This window comes from Blastocystis sp. subtype 4 (assembly GCF_000743755.1).
Source record: "Blastocystis sp. subtype 4 strain WR1 chromosome Unknown seqid_0012, whole genome shotgun sequence".
In the NCBI taxonomy this organism is placed as follows: Eukaryota; class Bigyra; order Opalinata; family Blastocystidae; genus Blastocystis; species Blastocystis sp. subtype 4.
In genome coordinates, this window is record NW_014569535.1 from 55743 (window position 1) to 68090 (window position 12348).

The window sequence follows — 12348 nt, forward strand, 5'->3', positions numbered from 1 at the left end:
TATAACAAACAATGTATCTTAATAGAATGGACACCTACACATCACCTTGTTCTTCAATACTTACCAACCAATATAACTTTGACACAAATTGTATTTTGACGTAGCTTGTAAAATCAGTTTCCGAACCTGTTCTGCTACTGTGATCTTTTCATCTTCATAGAAGTCGTTTCCAGTTAGCTTGTCACGTACCCGCTTGATCACTGCTGCTGCCTTTGCACTTGTCTGATTGGATTGATCTCCTTCCTCCTGTTCTTCCTCTCCCACAAACGAATCAACTCCTAACAGCTCAGGTGCTACATTCTCGCGACTAGACTCCAGATTTGTCTTCTCCAGCAGTTTCCAATTCATCAGTGGATCATGGACAAAGGCCTCCAGAATAGCCATAAGTGAATCCTCGTTCTGTCGCATCACATTCATCACACTTTCACATGTACTCCGGAAAGTACCTTCAATTCCACCCACCTCCATTGCTTTTACGAGCATTCGGGTTAGACGGAATGGGACCTTCTCAGGGAACTTCTCTCGCTGCATCGTTACCTCAAAGCAATCTCCAAAATCAATATGACAGATGGACCCTATTCGTCAATCATTCTTGTCACTTCAACCTGAAATTCGATCAATCATGATGTTACTGGGGTGACGATCACCTAGACCCAGAATGTAACCAACCATCGACATCACAGCCAACGACCTTGTGAAGTTAATTCGACGATGAAGCCACTTCTCACTGTTCTTGCTCCTCAACCACAGAACAGACTTCAAATCGTCTCCCACAGTCTCATTCATTACGGTGTTGAAGATCTCCACACGTCGTACAGGTGACATTTCTTCGTACATGGGAGCCAACTATCTCTTATATCACCAATCCACATATACCTTCCGAATCAGACCTAATTCAGCTGCCGTGTCTGCATGCTTGCATTCTCGGTACATTTTGATGAGCGAATGCAGTGTATCATGACGATCTACCCAACTCACTACTCCACAATTATCACTCAAAGGAGTGACACTGTACGTCCGAACAAACAATTCTTGTTTGCAAGTTTCTGGATTCGCTACTAGAAGTCGGTTCACCATGGTGAAGAATTGCATCACACGCTCATCTTGACGCAAATCCTCGTTTCCCTTTAGTAAGAATTCGTATCGGTTATTGTCACTCCCTACAATCACCACTTTTCGAGGACGTTGTTTGGATTGAAGTACAGTTAAGATTCGATAGAACTGTTTAATTCGAACCTAAACATAAATAGGGAGAATATCTGGAATACAAAATCATTTCGTTTTTCTGGTGAGTATGTTCCAGGAACAGCAATAGAGAGATTCTTCACATTGAGCAGCTTAGGCGAAACACTATCCAGCTCCAGTTCTGAGACCACTTTTACAGACTTCACCATTCGCTTATGCATCTACAAATCATTCTCTCTTTCTCATTTCTGACATCTGTGAAGTTCTTCCAAGCACTCTCGATCTCATTAACATTGTAGGTAGCAATGTACCGTAATAGATATTCTCGTGTATTCTCAATCTGTCGTTCATACATTCGGTGAAAATTGTCTTCATTTCGAGTCTAAGTTTCATAATTCTATTGTTCTTAGTACCTCTGAAGGACCTCCAAAAGTCTTATACAAGTCATCAAAGATTGCGAGCATCTATCATTCAGGAATCCTTCTAATCCTCACCTTTTTTATATTCTTCATTTCATAATACTGACAGGAAGCCTCTTCAATTCCTCGCATCCATTTCTCTGTCCATAGAACAGCTACACGAATCATCTCTGAACTCACAAGATCTGCTTCCTTTACAAGAACTGTGTTATCTCTACGTAAGTGATTCAAGACTTCTTGTGCAGCTTTCTGTCTAGATACTGTAGCTGATCGAGTTGATCGTGTTAATGGATATACCAGAGCTTGTGGATGTGCCTTTGACAACTGAACAAGAAGATTGATAAGAAGTCGTTTTGCTCTTCCTTCTTTGAAATGAATACGCGCTACTAATTGAGGAATCACGTACAACCAAGTATCCAAACTAATTATATTGAAACCATGGTTAATTGCATTGATTACTTCTTCACGAGTACCATATGAGAACCAAAGAGTGATCAAACGAAGTATATCCTGAAGAACAAGAGAACTATTCTTGTCCGCGGACAGAGATATTGCATCAAAGAAATTACTAATTGCATTCTGAAGATGATCCGTCACCTGTTGATTGGCCTCATCACTGGATTCATGATTATAATACTCGGCACATGTCATATGAAGCATGGCTATGTCATGGAATGCTTTATGATCTTCTTGATTGAGTTCAGAACATTCTTTGATGATCGATGTGATATCAGAGACAACAGAATCATTCAAACTTTTGTGATTTGCATCTAGTTCCCATTGAGCGAGACGCAGACGCATTCGAACTTTAACATATGCAGAGACTGAAGTACTGGGTGATTCAGATGGGTCAATACTTTGATTGAAGGTAAAACGTTGACTTTCAGACCGTTGTTCTCGAGTCTCTGTCACCAAGTGACGTAGTCGAGTGATGGCATTGTCTGTGAGACCTTGATCATAGAGGAACTTATGATAAGCGTACCGAACCTCAGCAGAAGCATTCACTTCATCGTCAAAGTCATCCCCCAACTCTTGGGTATTCTTCAAATTGATTCCCAATGATGAGAGTGTTCGCAGGGCTAGTGCAGGTCGATTGGATTTTCGAGCAAGAGAGATAAAGCGAAGCCAGTAATCTCGTGAGTAGGGAATACCATCAGCAGACTTATCTCCTAACTGAACAAAAAGTTTACGCAACGATAACAAGTCATGCCAGACAGTAACCTCACGTTGAACTCCATCCAAACGCTTATCGAAGATTGAAAGAAGATGTTCCATTGCACGGCTATATGCCGGATCATCCAATGAATAACGCTTCCGTAAACGACCAATCTCTTCTAATTCCTCCAATTTCTCGAGTTGAATATAATGATTGTAAACACGAGCATAACCTTCTCCAATAATTGGAGCTAGCGTACGTCCAATTGCAGCTCTCGCTTCAGTGATTAACTCCTCAGCAGTTTCATAATCTCCTTGATGGATAAGAAGTGCAGCTTGATAAAATGGTACCCCAGGACTACTTGGATTTGCTTTAGCTAGATACTTTGCAAGGAGTTTCCAATCACCCAAGTCAAATGCAGCACGAGCGGCAAAGACTGCTACAGCCTCACGTTGTCCGCTCTCTTCCAATTTATCTTCGGTATTTTTGATCACACGCAATACAACTTCACTCTCTCCTAGAGCATTCAAGCATCGAATTCGACCCATTGTCAACTCTGTTTGAAGAGGCATCTGAAGTTGCTTCCTTTCATATGCTTCTAATGCTTCTTCCCATCGTCCTAATTTCTCATACAATTCGTCTTTCACTTGAGTCACATCACTATGATACTTCTGAGAGTAATGTAACACTCCGACTGCAGCATCCGACAAATGAAGTTGATTGTTGATTTGAATCAATTGTTCAATGCATGTATCAGGTGTAGCTTCATATTCAATCTCCTTATAATGAAGTGCTTTGGCATAAGCATTTGAAGATGAAGCCAGATTACCAAGAAGACAAATTCCCAAAGGAAGAACAATGTCCTTACTCATCTGAAGGACGACATCTTCATCATGTTCCATAAACTCAGCTAACGATAGTATTTCCATTACAATCTCAGGAGGCACTTGAGGGAGCTTAAAAGCGGCTTCAAATGATGAAGCTAAATCAGCGCGATACTGTGGACTCAACTCATTCCACATAGATGTAAATGCCGCATTGAATAACTCACTTGCAAACGGTTGAATTGCCTGAGCAAGAGCATGACATGATCGGATCGAAGGATCAGGAGATTCTTTGATCAGATGCAAGGCAAAACGACGGTTCCATTCAATCCAATCATCCTTTGTGCTCAGTGTAGGAGCTTGTCTCCATAACTGTTGAAGGATGGCCGTATCACCTCGATAAGGTCGTGGTTGAAGAAGCTCTTCTTGTAGATTTATGCTATCATCCTCCTTATCAAAGACATATTCCATTGCAGGCAATACTCCTCCACGATACAAAGCATTAGAGATTTCTGTAAACTTGGGATAAATGATCTTCTTCTCTGCGACTACTTTATTGATAGCCGTAAGATAGATGTAAGCCTCTTGTTGTTTCTGGGATATTACTGCACAGATTACATCCATGATTTCTGGGATCACATCACAATAATCACGGGAAAGAACACGTAATAGAGGCATGATGATCTGAGATGTATACAAACTAACATCCAACTCATGAACAATTCGACGAAGACACTTTACAGCCTCTCGCTGATTCGCTGAATACTCCTGATTGTTTTCAATGAAACGAATCAGAACAGGAAGGACAACATTAAGATGATTATCCAGAGAAGGGACAATACAGTGAAGACAATGAACAATCTCTGTTGTTGCCGCTTTCTTCTCCGGAGGATCCTCAGCGAGGAGAGAGAGCATACGAGGCAACACATAGACGAGATAGAGCTTAAACTCACTGTAGAAACAGGCACTACATGTACGGACAAAACGAAGAATCTCAAATTGATTCGTCTCCCAAAACGGTTCCACTGCTTTTAGAATTCCTGGTAGATAGGTACGAATATGCTCCTTCACAGTCTGAACGAGATCCATAAGGAAATAGAGAATACGAGTAATATGTCGCTGATCACACTGTCGATTCTCCATCGTCCGAATGAATGGAGGAACAACCAAAGACAGATAGGGGAATGATCTAGAGATGAGAGAAAGAGCAAATACTAACGCAGTATTCATATTGCTGATAACCATACCAAGAGCATCAATCACCATTTGATGATAAGCACTATAGCTCACATCAACAAACACAGACATTAGAGATTCTAACGTGATCTATACTTCAATTACTCTGTCTAGAAATACAATCAGATTCCGTTCACTAATTCGACAGAGAATAGGCCGTTGATCTTGCTGAAGGTCATCATATGATACAAGTTGGGTCTCACTGTTATTCTGACGCTTCCTATTTCCAATCATAGAATCTCTTCAATACCTACACATTCTGATTAAAACGAAATGGGTCGATAGCTCCTAAGACTCCAATACACTTCATTACTCGTTCATTCAAAATGAAACTCCCTGTTCCACTACGATTGTGTTGATTCACAAGGAGATCCATTAAGGAAGAGTACTGGAGATATGGATCAATCACATAACCAGTACAATAGCAATAGGTCTCAAGTAAACCCAGAGCAGCCTCTCGTAACTCACTGTTCTGTTTCAATGCATCAAGAATTAGAGGCATGAGAATATCGTTATGCTTAAACAGTTCAGGTGTACCCACTTCAGCAAGCAATGCCAGTGTATCAAAGAATGCAATCTTTACCGATTCTATATTCATCACTTGTCCTTATCAATACCTTGTTGGATGGTTTTCAAGTGATTTACTAACAACTCAAAGACAGGATTCACATAAGCTTCGATCAGACTCGATGTAGAATGAATTGCTAAGCCCAGAAGTCGAACCGATTCGATAATGGTTGTGGATTCTTGTGAGTACTCGAGAGAACGTAAGAGATCAAGGATGAGTTGTCGTACTGCATTTGTGACAACTCCAGGAATAGCTGATGAAAGTCTACCAATGATATGCAGTACCGCTCTCTGGATTTCATATTTCTCATCATGAAGAGCCATCAATAAGAAGGAGATGTTCTCAGACTACAATAAATTGGATATAAAGAATATACCTGAATCAGATAGGGATCATAACGCTCATCTAGGGACTCTAATAGACATGATCGTACACTGCATTCTCGATCTGATAAACCCACAGAAATGAGTTTCTGAACTTCATGATACTCTTGTTGGAATGATGCACTATGCTTTGCTGTAGGATTGGATGGTAGCAACAACTAGGAATGATCCTTTCTCCCGTCATCATACCTTGCATGCTACCTTCACAGCACGTCCACGAATTGCTTCATCGAGATCATCAACATATGACATGACACATCGCTTCACAAACTCAAACAGATCCACATCACGCAATTCAAATATCTCCAATGTATGCAAGGCAAGTAGAACATTGCCCGGATCTGCTTTCCATTGTTCTTCTCTACACATTAGTGATTCTTCTGATTCTCACTTGACCTTCTTTGTTGAGAACGGAGCAGGTGTACTTTGCATATAGTTAGGACTTCCTTGAAGAACCATAGAGAGTTCTGTAAGCAACCGTTCCTGTACCAACTGAAGACTCTCCTTCGCATGTGTTGAAACTTCTTTCAACGCATTGATTAGATCCTCAGATATGCCTGCTGCAAACAGCTACAATAAATCCTCTTCATCATTCTCACATCATTACAGAGTTTGGCAATTTTATCAGTGAAACGTTCCTTCAAGGCATAGGACATATGAGTGAAGCAATTCAATGCTTCCTTCACGTTATTGTTCGATTTCCTATCTATTAAGGATATATCAAGGAATTACCGATAACTGTTCAGTGATTCCTTGATAATACTACAAATCACATCTAGTCGAGAATACGCATCATCTGGAATCACCAGAGCTAGTTCTCCAACAGCTTTCAGTGCTTCTCCTCGATAAGCATCTCGATGAATGCAAGACATTAGATACTCAAATCTAGAAATCACAGGATTCATGATCCCATACACATTATTCTTAAACTCAAGAGTTAAGAACGAATGGGCATAAGTATTCATGAAACGAGCAATGACAGGAATCAGACCTATTTGTGATTGAGGGCAGAATCAACAACGAATGATGGTAATTTTGATATAGGGTTCTTTTGTATTGAAATATGTCTGAATTCTGGTATATATAGCCTCGATTCGTGAATCACAGAATTCTAAAGAATTGTTGAGAAAGGAGTTAATTGAAAGGAGATAGCCATGAATTGATTCATTTCTACCATCTTTAGGGAGTTCTTCGATTCGCTCCAAGAACTCGAAATAGAAATCATTCTTCTTCTGATTCTCTCGTTGTTGCATAATGATCAGACATGCTGAAAGAGCATCTGCAGCTGCTTCTCGAATTAGAATCTGTTTGTCTTTCAAGGGAGCGAGAATCTTCTCTCGGAAGGCTTGGATGTGTTGATAGAAGTGTGTAGGAGAGTTATTGGCAACTTTCTGGAGAATAAGGAGAGACAAGAGACGTTTGTAGTCATCTCTAGAGAACTCAAGATTCCGAAAGGCATCGCTTAGAATGGAATCAATAAACTCTGATAGATAGGAATTACCAACCCGAAGCAAATGACCGAGTGTCTATGCGAATCAAACTAACATAGTGGCGTTACAGATGACAACGGAATGAGAAGCATCGTTGAATGAGTTTCTTGGATCATCGTCTCGAGATACTGAGAAATACGAACATTTCGATCCTCTTCTTGATATCCAAGATCAACAAGCTGATCTATGACTGCCAAGAATCCTAGATGAACATAGTCGTCATTGCTGCGGCTAAACCGCTTAAATAGTTGAAAGATCTCATCACTGATCTTAGAATACTCTTGAGCATCTGCATTTTGATATAAACGTTCGATCCATTTCCGATACAAAATAGCAGCATGGTTTCTCGCTTCGGAGTCACGACATACCTTCTCATCGACAATATACTCCGATCGTCCCACTGGTGTGTAGAAGAACCTTACTTCATTCTGCATCGGATCTATTAATTGTTACAACGTCAATGGGAGATAGTTTGGGTTTTGGGTCCTTTCATAATGTGGCGCAATTGGCGCATCCATTTTGGATTGATCACAAACAAAGCAAAAAAGCATATCATTTACAATTCCATCTCTCTGGTAGTAGCCATTTTCAATACAATCTCGATCGATAATATGTGTCATTCCATTGACTCCTTCACAGTTCATAACGTGCCATGTCATATGTTCTTCACAGCAAATCAAACTGGGATATTGTACAAGGGCTTCTCTCTTCCTAGTTGTCAATGCAACCCAACTACCTTACCAAAGAGCCGTTTTCATATTATAATACTTGTCATAGAGAGTTGAACTACATCTGTGGCACATAAAAAGTTCATAGATATTGGTATTAGCACAATTCGGATTACTGCATTTGAGGAGTTTCCGTAGCTTGAAAGAATAGAGCTGAAAGTGAGAGGGATTATGCTGAAGATGCTCCAACAGGTGATATTTATCACAAAAGCAACTGTTACACTGAACGCAATAGACTAAGTTACTTCGGCATTTGCATCTTACACAGCAACTCAATGGATTGGTTTGAATTGTTTTGCACTTTCGATACACCCTCTTCAATGCTTCTCGATCCTGATGCGACATCGTTTCACAATGAATAACTGAAGGTGTTTCGGACGACAGAGAGTAATCTGACACTGAAAGAGACTTTCCGGAAGCCAATCTACAGTCCTGGGGTAAATGACCTGTTTTCCCGCAGATTGGACACTTATGGGAATCAAGAATCGTACGTGCATCTTTGAATCTACGTTTGCTGGGGATGAATTCTGGTTGAGTGGAGACTGTGAGTGTCTCTTCTGTATTTGACTCTGATTCCTTTTCCACAGTTATCGTATGTTGATTTTGTTCTGCTTTCCGTTTACATTCTAAGGAACACACATCTTCATCCGTTGCATCGCATATATATTGACCATACTTTCCACAGATCACACAAAATGGACCCAGGATCGGAGCCGCTGGAGCGTCTCTAGAAAATTCAATGATTGAATCCTCCTGTTGGTCCTCCTCTGACGATTTCTCACTATCCTCATACATGACCAACCCAAGAGTGTTCTTTGTATGTGGTACCTCTGGTTGGGACTGCACTGTGGGCCGATTGAATGCTGAAACATTGAGTGAATCCATAGATAGAGTTTGTTCCAGTCCTTCAGGCAACGGAAATTCCAAATCCACTAGAGATGATTCTTAAAATCATTTTTGAACAAGGATTCGACTTTGCAGTTCGCATCAATTCCTTCCCTTCCTTTCGCATAGTATTCTGTTTAACACGATTCTCTCTCCGAATCCTTTTCATCTTCTCATCCTTTTCATTTCTTCCATCTTCCTTCGATACAGGTTGAGTACGTTTTCGTGATTCTTCAGTCATAATTCCATCTTCAACACATACTCGTTGCTTTCGACTTATAATAAACCGGTTCTTCAGGAGGTTCATTCAAAATGTGTGCTAATTCTCCCATTTTCTCATCATCCGTCTATACTATCATCTAGAATCAACATGATATATACCATATGGGATAGTTTCGTTACATCCCAACCATTCTTTTCCAACACTGCTGCATAATCCTTTGAATTGATCTGACCTGTTGCAATCCGGTACACTTGTAAGTCATCCAGAATTCTATCAACCTTGCTATTCTTGTTATACGCCCATTTTGGTTTCTAAAAATCAAAGTTTACGTTCGGAAATACTCTTTCATAGGAATTGTAGTTCCATGCCATTCTATATTTGATTCTCACTGAGGATGCCATTGACCCCAAAGTTTTCTATATCACAGGTGAGATTATTCTGTGTTTCGTGATTCTATTTAGAACGATGAGTTTGTGATTGTGGAAATCAATGTTCCATGGGTAGAAATAAATGGTTTGAGATTTATTAAATAGGTTCGTGTTGGTGATATGGAGTTTGTGATCGATGACTGTGACTTTTCGTTCTTTTGCAATCCATATCTTCTTAAACTGCAGTTTCCATATCCATGTGTTGATGATGAACGCGCCAAAGCAGTTTATGATGTCGATAAGGTGTTAGCTAAAGGAACGGTATTATATGGTAGGCAAATGGCACTGTGTTTGTCCATCTTCCCAAAGTTGAAAAGGGGCAGTATTTCCCAAACATGGATCTCTTATCAACTATTCTTAAGAAACCAGAACCACTGCCTACACTTCCTCGAGGGTAGGATATGGATATTGAATAAACAATAGTCCGTTGATCCAAGAGGTGGATGGAGATGCTGTTTCCGAGGAAATATCAGAACCCAAAGAAGAGATGTCGAAGGATCTGTTAGAGTTAGAAGAACGTAAGAAGAGTCACTGTTTCTTACTGTAGCTGCTTCCACAAGCTCATATCGCAAGTATGGTTTCAATGAACTATTTGAGAACGTTTTCCACAGTTTTGAGGATTGTAGTGACATTATTGAGAATCCTGTTCCCGATGAGAATACAGTGGATCCTTGGGGTATGTATAATGTAATAAGAATGAATAGTAGAACTGATGAAACAAATGGAGGAATCCAAGTTTGATTCAGATCATTACTTGAGTGATTACTTTTATGGTAAAGAAGATTACTTATACAAAGAGTTTATTGATATCCTTTGGGTTTCTGTTCACTAGATCCTTCATTCATACAGTTCCTCCCAGAATGGGTGAAAGCAGATCGCATTATCCGAAAGGAATTAAAAGAACTCGACGTGAAACCTATAGTACCGCATTCATCTTTTGATCCATTTTCATCTTCCAGAAGTACCAACTCTATCAGTCCCAATCAAATTGTTTCTCAGCCTGTTGTTCCTCTACAGAAACAACATGCCTTAGTTGAAGTGATTGAACCATCTTCAGAATCGACTTCATCTCATGAAATACTCGAGGTCCAAACTCCTCAATCTCTGATTCTTATCAACAAAGACGAACCTACAGAGAAGGACTCTCTCTCTCAACTAATGAAACGTCAGAATCAGGCACTTGTATTCTTGTTGGTTCTATTTCATAGCTAGAGAATCAGTCATGAAGAAGATGAACACCATTGCCATTTGTCTTCCGATGAGAAGGAACTTCTTCTTTCTATCAAGAATGTTAATACTACGGTGCCACCTGAACGAATGAATCAGGCGTTGTTCTCGTTAGTTGATATTTTGTGTGCATATTGTTATGATGTCCGAATGACTCAACAGGATCCAACGCCAGAATCTGCATGGACTATTTCGATTCTGTCTCCAACACTTTCGTGGCTTGTTCCCTCCTCATCTCTTCGGAACACTCTAATCGCGTTTATTCGGAGAGTTATGATTTATCCATATTTAAGACGATATGACCTGGCTAGACTCTGTGTTAAGGATTGTATCGTCATATTGAAATTAGGAAAACGACGATTACTAAAATGTCTTCTTGAAGTCATTGTTCGTAATTTATGTGATGTATAGATTAAGAAAATCATGAAATTCTCAGAAAGGAAGTACATTCTCAATACTCTCTATATTGATAAGTATATTCTCTGGATTCAAGTATCTTACAACTTCCAAGATAGTAACTTGTAGAATCTTGAGTATCCTATATTGTTTGATGTAGCTGAAGAAGTGAGTGTATGGTTTGAAGTTGCTCTTTTATATAGTATCTGTTGTCAAAGGAGATCTCAAGAGAAACTCTCGATCTTGGCATTCCCGAATTAGAAGAAGAAGGAAGAAAACTCCTTCAAAATGAAACAGAATAATTACCGTCCTTGTTTCTTTTGAGTCCACATACTATATCCAGTAAGCAATATATGCAAACAATGCTGCAGAAACACTTACGTCATCCAAATACGACCTCCTCTTATTCAGTTTATAAATGATAGAAATTTCCCTCATTATAATAATAATTCGATAGTTTATTTCAGAAATGCCAAAGGAGGAGTTCAAAGATTACTATTCTCTTCTTGAAATTGAAGTTGAAAGTGATGAAAGAACGATTAACAAAGCATACCGACTGTTAGCCAAGAAGTATCATCCAGATAAGAACAAGGGCAATAAGAATGCAAGTATGTTGTCTAGGGTTTAAGTGAATGTATAGCTGAATTATTCAAATTGATAAAGGAAGCTAAGGAGATCTTGCTAGATCCTGCAAAGAGAACTATATATGACCGAAAACACAAAGCAATGCTTATGAAGAAAGCTGGAAAGGAGAAGATGGACAAAAGGCAACGTGATTTGACAGAATCCTTGTTTGCTCGAGAAGATGCTGGTATGAAATGATCAACTAATGTAACTGGTAGCAAAGAGAAGGCGTCAAGGAGAACTAACCGAGGAAGAGAGACGACGGTTACGGATTTCTCAGATTCATCAGGAAAATGCGATGATTATTGAAGCATTGATCCGAGAAAGAGAACACTCAGTACATACAGAATGTAAGTAATAGGAGTTTACGTGTGATTGTAGTGCACCCACTAGATGTTAATAAGGATTTTGAACGCGTAGAAGTGAATTGAAAGTCTGATTGCGTAGTCAGCTGATTATGGAGTTCGTACAATGGAACGATTGCGAAAAGCTGCAGAACAACAGTTACAGAATCGTTCGACCGTGTAGTTTTCATTGTCATTTTTCCTATGTTTGTCTTTAATCGATCTGGTCGTC

The 12348-nt window shown here is 39.7% G+C and overlaps 6 protein-coding genes across 6 annotated transcripts; 3 read left to right on the plus strand and 3 right to left on the minus strand.

Annotated features, from left to right (window-relative positions):
- Nucleotides 1–60: 60 nt before the first annotated feature.
- Nucleotides 61–6736, minus strand: JH06_2052 (hypothetical protein; the record flags this gene model as incomplete). Its single annotated transcript, XM_014674290.1, is given in 15 exon segments — nt 61–575; nt 606–846; nt 877–1236; nt 1269–1406; nt 1439–1567; nt 1599–1649; nt 1680–4910; nt 4926–5040; nt 5075–5408; nt 5438–5735; nt 5765–5929; nt 5961–6132; nt 6163–6341; nt 6371–6473; nt 6504–6736. The coding sequence occupies 15 exon segments, from the start codon at nt 6734–6736 to the stop codon at nt 61–63; spliced, it is 6264 nt and encodes a 2087-aa protein (XP_014529776.1).
- Nucleotides 6737–6784: 48 nt separating this feature from the next.
- JH06_2053 (serine/threonine protein kinase) lies at nt 6785–7695 on the minus strand (the record flags this gene model as incomplete). The annotated part of the gene is given in 3 exon segments (XM_014674291.1): nt 6785–7297; nt 7313–7389; nt 7401–7695. 3 exon segments carry the CDS (start codon nt 7693–7695, stop codon nt 6785–6787), a joined length of 885 nt encoding a protein of 294 aa, XP_014529777.1.
- Nucleotides 7696–7710: 15 nt separating this feature from the next.
- Nucleotides 7711–9043, minus strand: JH06_2054 (nucleoside triphosphate hydrolases protein; the record flags this gene model as incomplete). Its single annotated transcript, XM_014674292.1, has 3 exons — nt 7711–7972; nt 8003–8921; nt 9019–9043. 3 exons carry the CDS (start codon nt 9041–9043, stop codon nt 7711–7713), a joined length of 1206 nt encoding a protein of 401 aa, XP_014529778.1.
- A 448-nt stretch (nt 9044–9491) lies between these two features.
- Nucleotides 9492–10357, plus strand: JH06_2055 (hypothetical protein; the record flags this gene model as incomplete). Its single annotated transcript, XM_014674293.1, is given in 7 exon segments — nt 9492–9524; nt 9559–9597; nt 9631–9786; nt 9801–9919; nt 9949–10043; nt 10073–10201; nt 10233–10357. The coding sequence occupies 7 exon segments, from the start codon at nt 9492–9494 to the stop codon at nt 10355–10357; spliced, it is 696 nt and encodes a 231-aa protein (XP_014529779.1).
- Nucleotides 10358–10683: 326 nt separating this feature from the next.
- Nucleotides 10684–11450, plus strand: JH06_2056 (SHQ1-like protein; the record flags this gene model as incomplete). Its single annotated transcript, XM_014674294.1, has 5 exons — nt 10684–10707; nt 10738–11133; nt 11164–11244; nt 11278–11322; nt 11352–11450. The coding sequence occupies 5 exons, from the start codon at nt 10684–10686 to the stop codon at nt 11448–11450; spliced, it is 645 nt and encodes a 214-aa protein (XP_014529780.1).
- A 167-nt stretch (nt 11451–11617) lies between these two features.
- JH06_2057 (chaperone DnaJ) lies at nt 11618–12300 on the plus strand (the record flags this gene model as incomplete). The annotated part of the gene is made up of 5 exons (XM_014674295.1): nt 11618–11756; nt 11789–11959; nt 11991–12122; nt 12154–12188; nt 12220–12300. The coding sequence occupies 5 exons, from the start codon at nt 11618–11620 to the stop codon at nt 12298–12300; spliced, it is 558 nt and encodes a 185-aa protein (XP_014529781.1).
- Nucleotides 12301–12348: the final 48 nt, after the last annotated feature.